Source organism: Colletotrichum scovillei (assembly GCF_011075155.1).
Source record: "Colletotrichum scovillei strain TJNH1 chromosome Unknown Contig00009, whole genome shotgun sequence".
NCBI lineage: Eukaryota > Fungi > Ascomycota > Sordariomycetes > Glomerellales > Glomerellaceae > Colletotrichum > Colletotrichum scovillei.
In genome coordinates, this window is record NW_023336267.1 from 3,178,144 (window position 1) to 3,197,074 (window position 18,931).

Genomic DNA, 18,931 nt, shown 5'->3' on the forward strand with positions numbered 1-18,931 from the left:
GAGACCATCAAGGAATAATGCGGGCCATGACCACGCCCAGGTGGCGTAAGATTCTGTGCTAGACGATGCAGACTGCTAGGACTCTTTTTGTCGGTATATAAGTTGGTATACACGTCAGCAGGGCAGGTGTTGCGGCCGGTACGAGGCCCAATGATCGTATATTGACTGCGTGATGAGGACATAGAAGAAGGAAGTTGATGGGCAGAGCTTGATTGGTCTAACAACCGCGTTCCGAGAGTGAAAGACTTAGTCCCTGGGGACCCGATTGATCTCGGACTAGACCTGAGGGTGTAGATGAGTGCTGCGTGCTGGGGATTGAGGGCGCAGATGATGGTCTGAGGTGAACTTCCAGGTTGCAGCGATATAGGAAAGCGATACATCCAGCGTCACGCATCAGCTATTACAACAACGACATGAACATGGAAAATTATAAACACATTCGCATTGACCTGCTAAGCAAGGTTCTCGTACTCATGACCCCAGCAACGTCAACTTCTGAAAGGCACTCAGCGCAGGCGGCTCCATCTTCTTCGTCCTCGCCTCAAGGTGCTCCTGGAATACGGCATCCCCGCCAGAAGCAAGGTACGTCTCCCCGTCAAGCCCGACAACGACACCACCCTCCTGCTCGGCCTCCTTGACGGCAAATACCTCGCGCACAGCAGCCTTACACCCTTCAACGACCTCGGCCACGAGAACCTCGACAGCCCTCGCGCGCTCCGTCATACCACGCCTGACGAGCGCAAACACCAGCCTTCCAACCTCGTCCTTGGCACCGCCCTCGACGCGCTCGACAAGTCGCCGGACGCTGTTGACGAGGTACTCCTCCTCGTAGACCGTTCCCTTCCTTCCGCGCGCGCGCTTCTTCTCCTCGCGCTTGCGATTCTTGGACGTCGCGCGAGACACGCCCGTCCCGGCCGTCCCGATACTCCCGTCTTTACCCGTGTACCGCGTGAACAGACTGGCCGACGTACTTACGCGAGAGGTAGCGACCGACACGTCGTCCGGGATATCGACGCCCGTGCCGCCGGGCCTCTCTCCCTCGTAGAACGCGAGCGGGTCCTCGGCCGCTTTGCGGCGGAGCTCCGCGATGCGGGGCACCTGCGCCAGAAGCTGGGCTTTGCAGTCCGCGAGGAACTCGGTGCTGCTGCTCAGAGCCTCGACGAGGCCGTTGTCGAAGACGGTCGGCAACAAGTCTGCGCGACGCTCGCGGGCGATGAGGCGGAGGGCCTCGGCGAAGTGGTAGCCCTTGCAGAGGCACTTGACGGCCGTCTCGACGGAGGCGAGGTAGTCTGCGTGGATGGTGGCCGCGGCGGCGTATTCTTTACCTTCCCAGAGGGCGTCGGCCAGGGACGAGGCCAGTTCCGCGAGGGCTTCTTCCGACGGCGGCGGGGACTGTTGTTGTGCTGCGAAGAGGGACTCGCGCCAGCATGTCACGCCGGCCGCGCGGTAGCAGCTGGTGGCTTTGGCGAAGTTCTGCAGCGTCTCGTAGGCGAGGCCGGCGTCGCGGTACTTTGAGTTCGATTCGAGGTAGCTCGCGTACAGCCCCGTGAGAGCCTGGTGGCGCGCTTGGTCGTAGCGGTAGAGGCCGAGGGCGTCCTGATAGAGCGCGTGCTTGGTGGTGTACCTGCACAGCTCGTCAAAGGCGTCGAGGGCCTTGAGGTGCAGCAGGGCCTTTGCTCTGCGGTCGAGGTGGTCGTCGATCTCGAACTTGCGGCGCAGGTCGGGGAGGTTGTGCAGGTTCTGGATGAAGGGTAGGTACTCCCTCGGATCGCGCTGGGACTGCTGAGCGACGAGCAGGGCGAGGTCGAGGTTGTACAGGCCGAGGGCATTGTCGTAGAGGCGGTTGACGTCGACGAGGAAGCAGATGTGCTCCACGGCCTTCTCGGCGAGTTTTTCGTCCTCCTGCATGAGTTCCGCGACGAGGGTGAGGCCGTCTTCGAGGGCGGGCGGGACCTTGCAGACGTGCGCGGTGATGATGTTTTGCAGATTTGTGCTCTTTTTGGTCTGGAGGCTCTTGAGGATGGCGTCGCAGATCTTGTTGACCTTGGACTTTGAGGAGGCGTCGGCTGGTGCTGGCGTCTCAGTTGAAGGCTCGAATGATCTTGCGGAGCGCTTTGTGTCCTTGTACATTGTCTGCGTGACATCCTCGTCCCTGGTCGAGTTAGATTTGTTACCCAGAGTCTCACGAGAGAAGGGCAACTTACCTGAGAGATGACAGGAACAGATCAATGTAGGAAATGTCCTTAAGCTGGTCAAGGAAGAGACCGACATTGGACAAGAACTGGCTCGGCTGGTGATCGTAGAGGATGTTCATGTCAACCCTCTGCGTACGACAGAAGGCGAAGGCCCTGCCGTAGTTCTTCTCGTCGACGAGCTGCCTGATGCCCGCAACAACCATGGCGCGGGGGGAAATGGTCTCTAGGTTACCTCTCGGCATCTGGAGAACCAAGTTCATATTGGTCGGCGTGGCTGTCACGAGGCGGGCGCCTCGCTCGATGCTCCGGCATCTCTCATCGATCTCTGGATCATCTCCAGGGACTTCCATCTCTGTGGGAAAGGGGTCTTAGTGCTTCTGAAACTGGCATCTCCAACATGGAAATAGGGGGCACACTAACCTTCAGGGTCTACCAAGTGAACAAACTTGACGAAGTGGTTATGGGTCGTAAAGATGATGTGTGCAGGGGTAACGACAAAAGAGGTGCAGTTCTTCGCCAGCTGCTTCGAGTTTGCATAGAGGTGGCCGTTCCTCGTCATTCCAATACCTACACTGCGCCCATTGATATTGTGCAGCTCACACCACGGCAGCTGCATCGACAGCTGTATCCCTAATAGCAGCTCAGGGGCTTGGGTACCAGTCACCGAGTACAGCTTTCCAGAGCGGTCTTGAGCACAGGCTTCAACTCCGGAGTCTCCTTCGCGGCTGAACAGCGACGAAATAGTCTCCGTCTGTCTAAGCTGAACTGCCCCTGAAGCCTTGATGGAGCTTGCCTCGATCGTGTAGCTCTCGAGCTTCAGACCTCCGTCGGAGACGAGGACGCGGCACTCTGCGGCGCTGGAGAAGGCAACCTGCAAGGGCACACGGGTATGGGTGTCCGCCTCGAACTCAATCTTGGCATTGGGCGTGGGCTTGATCGACCGCTCCCCCTTTATCTGCCATTCATAGACCTCCAGCCCCTTTCGGTGCAACACCGCCATGAGCTTGTTGCTCGGGTCAAAGACGGCGTCCAAAACACTGCTCGGGAACTCGAGTTCGAAGAGGGCCATGGGCGGGGGTACCTGAGCCGTCCGGAAGGGCGTGAGCTTGAGAGTCTGTCCGTCGATGACGGTGACGGCTCCATGGTCATGAGGAGGGCTGAGTGATCCGCGGGAGACGGTGAATATGTACTCGGCAACGTTCACAGTAGCTGCGACGTAGTCAGTAAAACGTCGTCTGAGTGTAAAAAGGGGGCTGAGGAAACTCACCTGTGGTTGCCGAGACAAAACGCAGCGGCTTCTCGGGATGCCACGCCAAACCAGCAAACGCAGACGCCAGTGGGATCTCCTGCTTGAGATACCAGTGATAGTTGCCCGTCGTCCACAGCTGTATCCTGTCACTCAGAATTACAGCCAAGACTGTCGAATCCGAGTTCCACTCTAACCGGATCTTCTCGTGCGCGCTCAGGGGCCCATCGGCGCTCCGCAGCGTAAACTGCCCATGACGCAGCCCGTTCCTCTCAAAGAAGACGACGTCGGTCCGGTCCTCGAACCTCTGGATACCCGCGATCAAATTTCCCGACGGCCTCCAGCTCAACCCGCCCTCGAGGTGGTCCACAGGCTCGCTGACGCTGTCGAGCACACCCTCACGCGAGTACACCCTCACGACCCGCCTCGCGCCGCCTGCGACAGAGTTGACAGCGACGTAGGCGCCGTCGCCACGCCAGCTGACGGCGGCGGCCCCATCCTCGTTGACGCTCGGCAGGCCCTCGTCGACCTTTTCGGGGATCGTCGGGTCGCGCATCGCCTTGGCGCCTTTGCCCTGGAACTGCGTCTCCTTCTTTCCCCAGCCGACGGATACGTGCTTGGAGAGCTTGAGGTCGTCGGCCGTCATGACCACGTCGGCGATGGGGTCGAAGGTCCGGCCCATGAAGACGGCGTTGCCTTCCTTGGTGACGACGACGAGAAGCTCCTCGTCCGGGGACCACCGCGCGGCGGCGATGCCGGCGTCGATGGACCCCACGATCTCGATCTGGACGTCGGCGCCGTCATCGTCTTCTTGGATGGTCACAATGTCACCACCTTCGAGGATCACGCAAGTGGTGAGTGTGTCGCTGAAGTGATGGATGCTGAGGACCCTGTCCGCGGGCAGGTCTGGGCTGGGACTCGGCGCATCCCAGCTTGTGACTGTGTGTGATTTACTATGAGAGCCGTGTTAGTCTGAGTTCAGACCGTTTGACTTTCTTCAGTACGTGAAAGCTGGTGGCACGTTCAGCCACACCATGAGATGGAGAGATATGCACCCCGGTATCAAGGTCAGAATAACCTCACAACCGGGGCGTGATATCAAATTGAGCCAAATTCCAGAAAATGACATAGACGACATGGGGGGTAACAACCTTCACAAAACAAGTAACATGAATAAGAGCAACAGTGAAACAGAGCATACTACAACACGAGTAAACAAATTCAAGGGGGGAAATAAAAAATGGCGCCACACATTTGCTGTTGCTGGTGGTGGTCCGACAGCCTCACCAGCTCAATGGTGGCTTTCGCCTCCGTCGGCCCAGTCGTGCAGAGAAGCTCGTCTTTGGCGGGGTCCCAGCAGCAGGCCGTCACCGCCGAGGGGTCGACATCTTGCTGCTGCTGCTGCTGCTCCCAAGCGCTGAATCGAATGTTGCGCAAGTTGCGCATCTTGGCCCTCTTTCTTGCAGCGTTACAGCTCCCTAACGCATGAAAAAAACAAAGTATCTTGGTCGGGAAAAGGGTTTCGTGCCGACTGGAGTTCGGGATGTTATGCTCTGCCTTCGGTCGCGAGAAACTGGTGAGTCGTAATGCGAGCCGTCCTGTTCGTCACTGCAACTTTTTTTTTTTTTCTCTCTTAGGCTTCCCGCTTGGAAAAATCTCAATGCGATAAAGCCCAGCCAGCCAGCCAGCCCGCCCTACGAAAGGCGGGACGAGGCGGCGGCGGCGGAGGGGTAACTTGGACCCCGCCGAGGTACCGATGTACCTCACGGCGCCAGTTAAGGTAAGGTACGTTACCTACCTTACCTGAGGTACATCCATCCACCTCATCCCGTCGCAGCCCACCTCAGTCAGCCATGCAATCTACAATTCAGGAGCAAGCCCGCGCAAGCCACAACCTCTCCCTTTTGCTCCTCAAGCTGTGTTGTATTAGTGTAATGATCTCAGAGGGCGATACTAGCCGATGGCCTACAGCTTCAGCTACCTCTAGGTGCTTGAGCCACTTGACCTTAGCCTCATGTCTATCTAAAGCACAATTTCACCTTCCTAACATGACGGACGCTCATCATCAGACGGAATCCCACGCCACGGCCAATTCCGAACATTCAACGTCCCGTCACTTATGCAAACCAAACAAGCATGAACCTCATAAAGCGAGATTAGATAGGTACATGACATAAGATGGAAAAACATGCCATGGAACTCAGAGCAAGAGAGAGAAAAACACTCACATGCATCTCTCTCGACGGCGAAGCCCTCTCTGCATGAAGCAACCCAGGAAGGCAAGCAACTTGCAAGTCTCGTACTAGAGTCAGCTCATTCCACCTCCATCTCAGCACACCTTCCCACCGAAACGTTACAGTGAGAAGGGGCCTAGAAGAGGCTTCAGCACCTTTTCGAGTTCCCTCCCTCCCGTCCCCTACCCCCCCTCCTTGAACCGATAACCGTGGACGGGACGAGAGAAAGATTGCATGATCCGGGTACGGGTACCTACCCGCCGCATAGTAATACCCGATCATAACCCATGTACCGAGGTACCTACGTAATCATGCAATGAGAAGGCCAATCCCCGGAGGTCTCCGCCCAATCACCACACGATTTCTCGTCCCCGCAAGACCCGCACCAGCAAATCACAGGTCAAGATCCAGTCATCCCGGGGGCGGCCAACATCCAGAACCGCAGTGCACACGCAGTTACGGTTGTCCTCGGTATCCTTTTCCTGGACTTCCCTCTCCTCCTGAATGCTGCCTCCCCGGATTTTGCCATTAGCGCATATGCTTTTTTTGTGCATTCCCACCTCCAATTTCTCGCCAGTCTTGTTGCCCGTCCGTCCGTGTGTCACTGGCTGAGGTACTTTGCCTTAGCCAAAAACCTCTTCTCCTGCTCCTACCGACGCCTCCTCAACAAGCTTTTGCTGCAGTTGCTTTCTTTCCCCAACCCTTTTCCTTCTTAAAGACCTGAAGCGAAACCACCCGAACTGCTTGCCCTCCAACCCCCCCCCCCCCTTCCCCGTGCATGCCTGCCAGTCCAACAACTGTCTACACCTGTCGAACGAAACTCATTATAATTCTTAACCCTTGCTTGCTCGCTTATCAAATATCGTCCCTATCCCCCAGCCGCCGCCTAGATTCACCTACCATATAATACAAGTCTCAGGGAAAAAGCAAAAAAGTAGCAATGGAGGAGGCATATAAGCAATACGCGAACCAAGCGCGTCGCAAGAACCGCTCCAGCACGAACCTCAACCACCTCTCCCTCGCCCCCTTCACCTCCCGCATGCCCCTCCAAGACGACGACGCCCTCCCCGACCACCTCACCTCGCCGCACCACAGCACCTCCTACCTCGAGGGCAAATCCGCCCCGACGACGCCCGGCCTGCTCACCCGCTCGCCCGCCCGCTCAAACTCCCACGCCCGCCGCGCCTCAGTGCCGCACGCCGACCTCCCCAAGAGCAAATCAGCCACCCACCTGACGCCCGCCGCCGATAGGAAATCTCGCAGCCGAAAGGCCGTCTCCGGCACTACCTCGCCGACGGTACGCCGCCGGAAAGATGATTTCTCGATCCGAGATCGGAACGATAGCGATTGGCTCCTCCGCACCGGCGCCCTCATCAGCAACGAGAACCGCGAATCAAAGGGCCAGGCGTGGCTGGTGTCGAGGCAGAGCTCGACGAGCCTGACGGGTATGCGGGACGCCGACGAGGAGGCATTCGAAAGGGAACTGGCGCGGGAGCGGGAGCTCACCAGCAGACGCAGCAGCCGGCGCGGCAGTCTCGCTGACCTGGAGGGCGCGGGCTACGTCCATTCCGCCCGGCCTAGTCGTCCTGGGAGTCGGTCAGCTAGCAGAGTCGGCGGCACCCGGAGCCAGATGTTGACGCCAATGGAGCGCGAACGTCACTCTCTCGAGGAGGGATACTTCCCCCGCCACCACGACGGCGAGGACTACATCCCCGGCCCGGACTTTGTCAATCTCGACGAGCAGCTTGAGTCATTCGACTTTGACACCACGCAAGACGACGAGGCCGCCGTCAGGAGGCTGGTCAAGGGCGAGAGGGCCGGCGGCGCCTCCTGGGTCGGGAACATCCTGGGATGGCCATTGTTCGCCGTCGAGGAGAACGAGGAAGAGTCTGACGACGAAGACGATGTCGACGGGGACGAGTTCGAGGGTGAGGCTGACGAGGATGGGGCGCACGGGCTCCACCGGTCGTGGTCAGCCCGGCAATTTGAGAGTGTTATCGGCGCCCCGGAAGAGCGGATTCCGCCTCCAAAAGCAAACGAGGGTGGCTGGCAGGACGCGGCGTGGCTGCTCAGTGTGGCTACCAAGGTTTTGCTGTGAAGAGGGCAGGAGAAGAAGGATTCAGCGAGAAGGAGAAGAGGACATTTTTTGTCACCCCCCATTGAGCGAGGAGAAGGGGGGAAAAAAGATGGCATAACCACCACCACCACCGCCGCACCCTCAAGAGGCCCCATCTTCGGACCGCTTGAGAACGGTGGAGTGGGTATCATGAACCAGCCCCAGCAAGACTGAAGCTTCATCGTTAGACTATTTGAGAACCCCGGCAGCCGAAACTCTGCAGGGTATATTTGCTTGCTCCAAATGGCCCCACGTTGCTTTCCTGCAAAATCCTTCGAAAACTTCGATATGCTGCGAGGAGGGGAGCGGCTCCTCTCGAAGGTCCGCGTCTCGGCCTCAACAGGTGCTTCTCGTACCCGGAACAGGCCCGTCACCTGCCAAATAGTTCAGCTCACTACCTATTGATCACCAGCCCTCGTATTTCGGCATTGAATTGTTGCGAAGCTTCCCAATCATGGGGGATCGACACTGCAAGATAAACCTCGGATGCTGGTTCCCAGGGCTATGTGAAGCACTTCCCTCATCTTAATAGCGGCACTGCTGCGAGTACCATATCTAATAAAATTCCAACGATTCCATTCATGATGGCCGTAGATCGGGTTGATGCTTGCCGTCCACAAGCAGCACGTAAACCACGTGACATGTACACCGATACGGGACCGGGCTATCGCCCCCGGTTCCGGCCATATTGACTTGAGCCCCGCTACCTCTTGTCATTGACACCAAAAGCATTGGCTCTGGGTCGAAGGGGGGTGGGCGTCTAGAAAAACTAGAGAAAAAGCCTAAACCAGCACAACGGCGCCCCATCTGGTTGGAATGGACCACCGCGAAGAGTGAAAGCGATCCGTCTGAACTATCGTCGCAAAGGAACGCCCGCCCCTCTCTGCAGACAATGGCGGCCGGCCAAGCCGGCGTGAGAGGGACCACTGGCCGCATAGTAGGACCAAAAAACCGGTTTTGGCAGTATCACCTCGCGCTTGCATGCAGCAGCTGGCGGGAACCTCGTGTTGTCTCTCGCAGATTGGCTTAAGGCGCGAGACGGTGTGAAAGCGGTTGAGCTGGGTTTGTGAGCTCTCGCAATCAACACATCGCAAGCTGTGGTTGTGAACCATACCCCTGAACCATTGATCGCATGGCTCTAGATAGTCATGATGATCACTCTCTTTCACGACTGTCTGTCCCTTCGTACGACTGTGAGAGACATGGCGCAGAAGTCTCAGATCTCAACCAGGTGAATGACAGGTATCCTTGTGGAGTTCACTCCCGGATGTATTGCGGAGAGTTAACAGGCCAAAAGTCATTGGTTGCTCAAACGCGTTGGCGTGATGTGCAATACAAGTTCCTTTCTAGACATTCATCTTCACATAGCGTCTGATGATAGACGCTGCTCTTCGAGCTGGAGTCCGATGCGTCTTTGCAGAGACTCCAGCGTGAACTTGCCGATGTCGTATGGACTGCCTCATCATTCTGCCGATACACCACAGAGTCAATCATCGGTTATTAGCAGGCGGTGTCACCATTGTAGTGGTGATCAAGCCTGCCGACCGTGACCAAGTTTGCAGCGGGGAAGGCGGATATACCGGCTATGAGTGAGAGGCTATGAGCACCACAGTCCTCAGTACGGATACAGTAGCTGGCTAGCTTCAAGGTGACTTGATTGACGATGTAAAATATGTCACCGTATATTGACAATTGGTCGTGCGATAGTCGGCTTCCCTCCACTCATGCGACGATCGAAGTTTTGATGGGAGGAGTCAGAGACTCAGAGATTCTTGTCAGTTCGGCCCTCTCCCCCGCCTCGAGACCTGCCGTTTTCCCTTGCTTGGCGCATGCGTGACATCAAAGTTCAACCGATCCAATGATCAGATGGCTAGCCGAGTAATAGCGGCTTGAAGATCTCTTCCTTCATGCAATCAATTGTCCAAGGGGTCTAGAAGGCGGAATGAGGGTGAAATGTCTTGGCCAGCAGCTGTCTCTGAGTAAAAGAGCTCCGAAAAAGGCTGGATCCCATAGTGGTGGAGACGGGCGTGAACGGAGGTCGTGGAGATGATGTGGTATGCCGATTTGCGCTCAATTGTACCGACCGTCGAGGAAAGTGGATCTTCCGTAAAACACGGGATATCTCACTGGCGTTACGGTTCCGTACTACTGGAGTCCCAAGGTCTCCTGACACCCGCAACCTTTTATTGTCTCTGGCAGAGCCTCAAGACCGTATAATCAGCCCTAGCACCTCGCGAAGCTTAATTTTTCCACAAAGAGTAGATGTTAACACGCTGTATCTGCACTAGAGCGTAAATGCCGATGTTTGCACCGCTGCAGTGCTTCGAAGAGGTGGTCATGAAGAGCGACTTGTTGTCGGCGTTGGGCTGGTGATGGAGCGCGTGTCGTTGGCATAGACCCTGAACGGAGGGCAGCGGACCAAAACGGAAACGTCGTCCACTCAATGCACCCTGGTCCATGCAGGCTTTGCAGTGTAACCCACCGATGACGTTCAAGCGCGGTATGACGTCTGGCAGAAACCCAGCTCCAGCCCCCAGACCTGAGTGCATATGCAGATGCTCCACCCTACCATTTAACCACATGAATGGATCCCAGTAACACAGACCTGTGGTGGACGGGACCTTCTAAACCGGCCAAACAGATTAGGAAAATCCTTTTTCTCCCGCTGGGAAAAAGTACGCCAAAGTGGAGTGTCAACTGTCGGCCGAGAGAGTCTAGCCTCTGTCGACCAGGCTGTGTTCGAGATGGTTCTGCAGCGGTGTGGGACCGTTGCTCACCGGGCTCCATGCCACCTTGCTGGAGGGAGTGGTATTCACTGGATTGTCAGCATAGCTTTGAGACTTGAATCAGGTACAGATCGTCAAAGTAGTTGGACGGGTATGGACCCTGCATTCCAACCTTCTCCCCACCTCTCGGCGCTCCTCTTTACTCGAGCATTTCTATCAGCATTTTCGGCCGCTGACCTGGCGTATGCCTTTAACCCTCCTGCCTTATTTGGGTCCTCCCATCGGTGTGGAGCGGTGAATCACTTCGTCGTGAAATCCGATAGTGGTGTTGAAGGTGTGTTATCATCGAATTTGCCACAACATGAATGATTTGGAGCCTTCTCGGCCGGCATAGCAGGACCTGGAAATTAGCCAAGGATCGTCACACCAGCTCACTTCGCACCGCGGAAACGTGACTGGATTCTCGTCAGCCCAGACTCCAGAGGTACGCAGTGGACCATTGGTAAGCCGGATCGTCCGCTCAGAAGTAGAGGGCTGCGTGTTCGGATGGCTCCCCTCTGAGGGTTTGGATTGTCGAACGGTGCATGGCCTTGTGGCTAGTTTGCTGAAGGGCAGTGTAGGGCCTGGCATACAGCGCATGCGGTCGCCAGGAAGTCGCTGACGGGAGTGACGAGAAGTGATGGCAGAGCTGCAGAGAGATGTGAGCAGTGCAGAAGACGTCTGGGTCAAAGAGTTCCAACCCAGATCAACGACTCTTGGATGAAGGCACGCCAAAGAATCCAAGCTGTCGACTAAGTAATACTGTGCAAACAGTCCTCCAGCATGGCGGGTATCGAATGAATGAATCCAGCGGAAGGTGCCGATCCCTGCTTCTCCACGAGAATCAGAGGACCGCGTTCAACTGACAAATGCAGGGCGACAGTCTTGCATCGTCAAGGTGAAATAGCAACCGCCGGCAGTAGTGTGCAGGGAATCGACTCAAGGAGGGGTAATCCGTGTCGGTTTCGTGCGTCTTGTACTGTGACCATAGCGATTGGTAGATCCCCAACCCACGACCGGTGGTTCTTGGTCCAGAAGCTTGTCGAAGGAAGGGATGGGAGCTGCTCGTGTCCGTTAGGCCACGGCGCAGTACTGCGTCAAGTGTACTAGAAGTCAGTGGCTCGAGGCTGAATATTGCAGTTGTCTGACATCCATGGAACCGAAGTAGGGCTGTTTCGTGGCGTGTACTTGTAGACGGAGGATATTCCCTCGTGTGGGAACAACTTGGAGGCAAGGATCGCAAGGAGGAGTACAAGAGTCATGGTAAGAAAGCAGGGGTTCCAAGGCAGATCGACTGGAAGGCCTGCGAGAAAATGAATATTCCAACCCATGGTCACAATAAGGAAAGGTGGTCGTCTTTGATAGAGGACCGAGCTTGATCAGATGTGTTCTATGGCAAGCCTACAATCGCGAGACAGATTGGTATGAATGTTGTAGAAAACCCTACAACGGGAAACTGCTCGGCACTGGATACGCAATGAAGCTCTTTTCAGTGTGCAGTGCTTAAGAACGACTCAAGCAAAGTTTAATGGAGAAGTTGGCGATTTCCTCAGTTTGACAATGGCCAGAGTGCTCTTTGTTCTTTAGGGAAAGAGCGCCCCATACATAAGGGGATGCTTGCCGCGTGCCCGTTGGCTTGGAGGTTCTTCCCGGCAGGAGCAGGTCGCCCTGCGAAAGTACCGCGTTCTAACCTTAGCTACCCGCCCTGCATGAGACTTCACCTCAGGCTTCTACCTGGGGAGGCAACGGAAGTTGCTTGACTTTTGTTGCTTCCGCGTCGAGTCTTTCATTGTCTGGAGCTAGTCAGCACTGTAAGGTACCTTAACTTACCTGAGGTATGCAAAGGTAAGGTATGGCCAGGTACGTTGACGGTACATGGACGGGTTGGCTCTGATGATGCAACTCTGGCGACGCTTCGATTAGTTCCATTGTCAGGTATGAGGTCAGGTAGACACGTCTAGACCGCGTTTAGTGGGTATTCCAGCCGCCTGTCTCCCGGTTGTCATTGCCCGAGCCTCCAGTTTTATTTCCTTTTTTCCCCCCTCTGCTTCCTTTGTATCCGCCAAACCTCAGCTGCGTTGACTGACAAGAACATCCAATCCATGAAAACTATTCAATGTACGCAGTGAGAACCAATCCAAGCCATCCCAGTGCATCGGGTCGTTGCGACTGTTCATATCAAAGGCAGGCAGCATATCTCCCTCCATCTCCGAGCTGGCGCGTCTTCCATCCATCCTGTCATCATCCCCTCTGATTATACGGATTAGATACTTCCTTCATCCTGTTTCTTGTTCGCTACCGGTCCGAACAGTCGTAGTCAAAAAGTTCCAGTCTGCTACACCCCGCCGCCGTCACTGCTGCCGCCGCCGCCTCCTCCGTCCGGCAACCTCTCACGTTCTCACATTTCTCACACACATTCGCAAGACACACATTCGCCGACGCACATAACAATAAGGTGGCATTCCCGGACGAGGGCCCTGCAGGAAAAGACGAAAGAGCGGCCCAATCCCGCCGCCGTATCCTCGCTTGACCCTGTCCTTTTTTGGCAACCCTGGCTCCTGGCTCCCCTCCCCCTCCATCGTCACCCCTCCATCGACCCTCCCGCGCTGCTGGTGGTGCTTGGGCAATAACAACGGACGGCAACCGCTCGCATCCTGAACCGCGCAACCAAGTAAATACCTTAGGGCGTGGTACTCCACCACAGGCACAGCTCCCGCGAAAGATTCTAGTGGACAGCATTGGCATTCGCTTCACTGGTTCAAGGCTCCCAGGCCTGCTCATCCGTACCCAAACTTCCTTACTTTGCCTTCCAATACCTTCCACTCAGTGCTCTCCTGTCCTGTTCTGTTCGCTGTCGTCAAGGCCCGACTTTAGCAAAGTGTTCGCACCAAGGGGACCCCCCCAAGTGAAAGTCCCCATCTTCCCAACCAAAATTGCACTAGAGATCAGTTCCAGATTCGCCCTTTCCCTCTTTGAGATACCAAGAGGGGACCACCTCCTCCTCCACCACCACCATTAGTCCATCACCCCTCCTGCTCCTTCTCTCTTTCTCTCTTTTGGTCCTGCCGCCCTGGTCGTCCACGCCCTGCCTGCCCCCAGCCATCACGCCTGCCGCTTTTAATCGTCGTCCTTAGGCCATCATCACCTTCCCTGTCTTGCCCTGCTTTACTACCTTACTACCTTGCTTAGCTCACCTCACCTTACCTTGCCGCATCTTTTAAAGCCCAGGTACCTGAGTTGTACTTTACCCCAACTCGCTTCACCTCATCTTACCTGACCTTGCCTCCCCTAACTAAAGCCTGATCACCTATTGTTCATCTCTGACCCTTCGTGCATTATCAAGCATTCAACGAGTCTTGTACCGGTGCGTCTTCACCTTCGGTCAGTTCACCTAGAGTCGTCCCTACCGACGGTCGAGAAGGCACGAGAGCCCACCCATCAGAGCAGCCTCAGTCTTACCGGCGTGTACCTATTGCCGCCGACTTCAATTCGCGAGATCCTGCCATTCACCGGGCCTCATCATCCGTTGTCTCATCAAACCCGCGGCTTCGACTTTCAATACCTACGACGCAACTTCACTTCGGCTTCCTTCTTTCTCCACCCTACCTTATTGCACGCAGGTGTAGGAAAGAAGAGACGAACCAATCAGTCCTTGATTTTCCTACCTATCCTTCGCCGTGAAGCAACTGTCTTTTACGGCGCTTGATCCTGTCATTGGTATGTATGTACAATTCAATTCGTCTCCTTTCCTTACCTACCTTGCCTTACCTAAGGCAAGGTACCTACCTACTTGACCTTGAAGGTCGAAGTACTTCGAGCCGGGTACTTTGTAGCAAGTCACCAGCACCGCACCGCAACCCCACCACGCGCGGTCTTCCCCTCCAAAAAAAAAAAGCCCACCTACCCACATCCACTTACTGCATCCCCCGCCGAAAAATTATTAGACACCTCGGAAGCCCTACCTGCTTCGCTGCCTGCCTCTTTTACACCACCAACCAGCTCTTCCCGACGTCTTATTATATGCGCGCCCAACCATAATCGGACCCGATAGCTTACCCTTTCTCATTCTACCTTAGTTCGGAAAACACCTCGTCGTCTTCTCAGACCTGAGCCCGCAGTCTCCATATCTCTACCTCTTTGTAAGTTATTTGTCTTGTGTGTGTCCGGTTCTGCTGCCCACGAACACCAACCCCTTCCTACCTCACATATCCCGAATATCCACCCTGAGCTGCATGCTCCCTGCGGTTGCGGTATATCTCCCCTTCACCATCATCACACCTGCAGCACTGCACTGCTGCTGGCGGCGGAAGCACCAACGGCGGCAACGGTACGGCCTGGCACCTTGGCCACTCTCCTCATCCTTACACAGGGCAATCCAGATCCCACCAGCCTATCCCCAAGAACCGGTCGCAAAGAAGCCGAAGCCTTTGTTCCACAGTCCACACACACTCCATCATACATCGTGGGATCCACCACCGCCTGACTGAACATCTGCTTTGCTGTCTTGCGTTGGCTCGTTGTCTTTCTAACCAAAATCTTCGCTTCGGCAGCCTCTCTCCTCTCTTCCTGTGCCTACCTGCTGTCACCAATCACACACCGTCCTCTCATCTCGAGCGCCCTTAGCCAATACCACTTCAAACCACGCCTTTATCCGCCCTGCCTTCACGCCCACTTACGCTACATAGACACACAACAACTCTAACAAACCGCATACTCAACCGCCAAAATGCCTGCTTCAGAAGACAAGGTATGTGATTGAGTTTTACTCCCGTGTGACGCTTTTGTGGTGATGTGTTTTGGGCCACAAGGGCTGGGCTAACGTGGGGTGTTTTGCACACAGAGCGACGATGGTCCCCTCAGTACCCCCGACTTTGGCGATGCGATTGACTCAGTCACCTTCGGTCAGATCCTGGAGATGGATGAGGACGAAAATGATCGCGACTTCAGCCAGTCAATCGTTTTTGGCTTCTTCGAGCAAGCAGAAGAGACCTTTGAGCAGATGGACGAGGCCTTGTGAGTCGCATCATCATCATCACCACCACCATCATCATCATCATCATTACCCCCACTCTGCCTTGCTGGCGCCCCTCTTCGCTCTCCTCTCCAGCCCTCTTCCCCCCCTCACCCCTGAATTATCCTCAGTAGCAGATGGAAACTCGTTTGCTGGTGGCCTGGTGCACGTTTCGATTGCACTGGCTGTGGACAATGCTGACTTCTGATTTCTTACTCAACCTTGTAGAGAGGAGAAGGATCTCGAGAAGCTGTCATCGCTCGGCCACTTCCTCAAAGGCTCTTCGGCCACGTTGGGACTCGTCAAGGTTAGAGACAGCTGCGAAAAGATTCAACGTTACGGCAAGAAGGAGAACGAGGATGGAACCCCTGAGACGGACGAGAAGCTGTGCTTGGAGCGTATTGAGAAGACGCTCAAGGACCTCAAGACGGAGTACGAGGACGCCGAGAAGCTTTTGAAGAAGTTCTTCGGCACCGAAGAAGAAGAAGAAGACTAAAAGCCGCCATCGACGACCTCTGGTCAACCCCGCCGCTCCGTGTCTTAGCACCAACCGTTCTGTCGCCCAGCATTAGAAACGATGGCTGTGACGACAAGAAGGATATGGGCCACGACGGAGGATGCTCTATACCCCTTGAGGGCTGCGCGGCTCTCCCAGTACCTTGGCCCTTTGACACTTTGCTTACGAAACCATTTCTCCTCATACCCCCTTCTCTACGCTTACGAATTTGATTCACGAAGAAAAAATTGGCATTTTGGCATGGTGACCTGGATTGGCTTTGCATGGGAGACCCTTTTTTGTTTGCAAAGGGGAAAGCCGAGTTGAATAGCTGGATGGCCGAGGCAGTCTACCAACTGAGACGAAAGGTTCTGAAGGCTCGTGCCATGGGCTCCCCCATTTACGCCTGCCATAGTCCTAAATCAACAGCATGCTCTCACAGTCTTTACCACCTTCACTGGATAGACGGACAATAGCATTACCTGCGTTCGTTTATAAAGAGCCGATACCGAAACGTCTCAGCGGTACAGAGCTGTCAATCCCACGCGAGTAACGGCGATAAAAGCCGCTCTGTGAATTAAACCTTTTAATTCCTTGGAGATGATTTCCCTTCCTTCAACTGGAACAAAACTTACACGCGCATTGCCAGATGGACGGCGTCAAATCAGTAGCACTTCCTCCCAGTCCTCGTGGCGGTGGTTCATGCTCCGAGGCTGGCAGACGGGCTGACAAGCAGGATTCCATCCTCGGTGCGGGCAGCGGGGAACCCATCAAAATTCTACCCGAGCGTACCCTTTCAAGTAGGTGACAAATTAGGATGCTGGACAACGAAAGATTGTAATACTGGCTTGCCTACTTATTGATCATAACTTTTGATTCTATTCATCTTTGTTGTTTCTACTATCACCTCAAAGTTATATATATTCTCACTAAAGCCTACTCATTTTTTTTTAAAAAAAAAAAAGAGTACGCACAGCAATAGTACGCAAAGAACTGAGTAGGGTACCTACCTATAGAGCGGCATACGATTATGTCACCCACTTGCCTTTCAGCCTTGACCGACTGACATCATTGTGAAGAGTGACGAAGCCCAGGCTCAGAGATCGACAAACTGACGCCATAGCTCAAACCTGGTACGTCTGCATGTTCTTCTTTTGGCACTGGGGAGCATCCTGAGCCCGTGAGGCCTGTGGCGGTGCAGGATCTGCTGGAAATGCCTCCCACGCGCTGCGCTCCAAGCCTTTCCATTCTCAAGCCCTTCTCACCACCATAGGAGGCCAAATCGACGATGGATCTGATTGTTTTTCCTGCCACGCGAGCAACGGGTCTTTGACAGGGCTTTCTTGTTGCACCGGTCCTCGGGCCGGCCCGACAGGACCACGCTGTTCAACTGCTCGTTGACTCCGTTCGCGGGACTGTCCAGGAACTAAGCTCTGACATGGTTCGCAGATTTCACCAGCCCATCAGATCACCTGCAAGCTTCCTAGGTACAACCTTCACTGCCAGACTGTCTCTTTCTTCTCGGCAACGAAGCGTGCCGGATCTGGAAGATTCCACTGGACCAAGCGCAGCCGAGCATCAAGACTTCATCGACTTGCCCCCCTTTCCGAACCACCCACTATGCCCCCTCGCCCAAACGCCAGGCCTTCGCCTACACACTTCCTGTGCATACCTTTGGTCACCTCAGCCTCGAGACCCCAGCTATCAAAGAGCCTGGCCTCCTTCAAGTCAGATGTCACCAGCCCAGACAGCTTCGCAGTTCCTACAGACGCCGTGCGGCCCCTCGGCACCCTGCACCTCACTCTTGGTATCATGAGTCTGGCCAAGGACGAGGGCATCAACAAAGCAACCGAGGTCCTCAAGAACCTGAAACCGCGGGAGATCTTGGCCGGGATTACGCCTCTGTCCTCCGAGACCCCGTCGGTCGGCAAAGCGCAGTCGTCCACTGGCAACCCCGGAACCGACTCGCCGCTCCGTATCACGCTTCGCGGCTTACACTGCATGAAGTCGGGCCCTCGGGCGGATCCCAGCAAGGCATCGGTCCTATACGCGCCGCCTGCGCACGGCGAAGGTATTTTCCAGACATTCTGCGAAAGAATCAGGGCGACGTTCGAAGAGGCTGGAGTCATGGAGAAGGATGCCCGGGGCTTATTGTTGCATGCCACCATCGTTAACACGATCTACGTCAAGGGCGGCTGGAGCAAGAAGGGTCCGAAGCTGACCATCGACGCGGGGGATATACTTGACCGATATGATGACTACGTCTGGATGGAGGATGTGCCCCTGGAAAAGATTGCCATCTGTCGCATGGGGGCTAAAAAGATTGAGGGGACGGATGACGAAGCATACGAGGTAGAGGCCGAGATCGACTTTTAGTCTTATCCAGCAGCTTAGGTCTATTACACGACTTGTCAGCCTCCGAGCCTCAACGGTCCCTGGGGAGCTTTATATGTCCCTAATCAGAGCATACCAGAGCCCTGATACTTGCGGGTGTTTGTGACAGTCTCAAGACAACGATGTGAAAGGTATCGCGAGGAGCAAGTGATCCATCGCCGAAGACCATTGACCACGGAAACTTGGCAGCACAGGCAGATAGGAGAGAGTTACATGTTGTAAACAACTCGTAAAGTATATAGGAATGTGACCCTAATATTCACATAACTTAACCCTTCAGTACAAAGCCTTTGTTCCTGTATAAACGCGCACATCAAACCCCAGGGCTCCCTGGCAGCCGACCGCACCGCACCGCACAGCCCCCACGGTTCAGCCCCGAGCGGCCACAAGCGCCGGGCCGCTAAAAATACCGCTCCGGCGGGGAACTATGGAACCCCCCTTCCCCAATGACAGGAGGGGCCCTCGCCGGCCCCC

The 18,931-nt window shown here is 55.3% G+C and overlaps 4 protein-coding genes across 4 annotated transcripts; 3 read left to right on the plus strand and 1 right to left on the minus strand.

Annotated features, from left to right (window-relative positions):
- Nucleotides 1-449: 449 nt before the first annotated feature.
- HER10_EVM0006714 (IKI3 family protein) lies at nucleotides 450-5,249 on the minus strand. The gene is made up of 5 exons (XM_035483018.1): nucleotides 4,694-5,249; nucleotides 3,463-4,394; nucleotides 2,616-3,404; nucleotides 2,205-2,547; nucleotides 450-2,152 (listed from the first exon to the last, which is right to left on the minus strand). Exons 1-5 carry the CDS (start codon nucleotides 4,885-4,887, stop codon nucleotides 472-474), a joined length of 3,939 nt encoding a protein of 1,312 aa, XP_035329516.1. The 5' UTR covers nucleotides 4,888-5,249; the 3' UTR covers nucleotides 450-471.
- Nucleotides 5,250-5,865: 616 nt separating this feature from the next.
- Nucleotides 5,866-8,216, plus strand: HER10_EVM0013038 (uncharacterized protein). Its single transcript, XM_035482410.1, has one exon. The coding sequence runs from the start codon at nucleotides 6,616-6,618 to the stop codon at nucleotides 7,771-7,773; it is 1,158 nt and encodes a 385-aa protein (XP_035330282.1). The 5' UTR covers nucleotides 5,866-6,615; the 3' UTR covers nucleotides 7,774-8,216.
- Nucleotides 8,217-15,282: 7,066 nt separating this feature from the next.
- Nucleotides 15,283-16,063, plus strand: HER10_EVM0011095 (hpt domain-containing protein; the record flags this gene model as incomplete). Its single annotated transcript, XM_035480535.1, has 3 exons — nucleotides 15,283-15,303; nucleotides 15,397-15,569; nucleotides 15,796-16,063. The coding sequence occupies 3 exons, from the start codon at nucleotides 15,283-15,285 to the stop codon at nucleotides 16,061-16,063; spliced, it is 462 nt and encodes a 153-aa protein (XP_035330057.1).
- Nucleotides 16,064-17,683: 1,620 nt separating this feature from the next.
- On the plus strand, nucleotides 17,684-18,439 carry HER10_EVM0012322 (uncharacterized protein; the record flags this gene model as incomplete). The annotated part of the gene is made up of 1 exon (XM_035481719.1): nucleotides 17,684-18,439. One exon carries the CDS (start codon nucleotides 17,684-17,686, stop codon nucleotides 18,437-18,439), a length of 756 nt encoding a protein of 251 aa, XP_035330198.1.
- Between the last annotated feature and the right edge of the window lie 492 nt (nucleotides 18,440-18,931).

Bases quoted from the DNA above. Each gene is read 5' to 3' on its own strand.
- HER10_EVM0006714 (XM_035483018.1), bottom strand. From the start codon at position 4,887: ATGCGCAACTTGCGCAACATTCGATTCAGCGCTTGGGAGCAGCAGCAG. The intron at 4,395-4,693 runs GTGTGGCGCCAT...CGGCTCTCATAG, and splicing joins CACCACCAGCAACAGCAAAT to TAAATCACACACAGTCACAA. The intron at 3,405-3,462 runs GTGAGTTTCCTC...ACTACGTCGCAG, and splicing joins TTTTGTCTCGGCAACCACAG to CTACTGTGAACGTTGCCGAG.
- HER10_EVM0013038 (XM_035482410.1), top strand. From the start codon at position 6,616: ATGGAGGAGGCATATAAGCAATACGCGAACCAAGCGCGTCGCAAGAAC.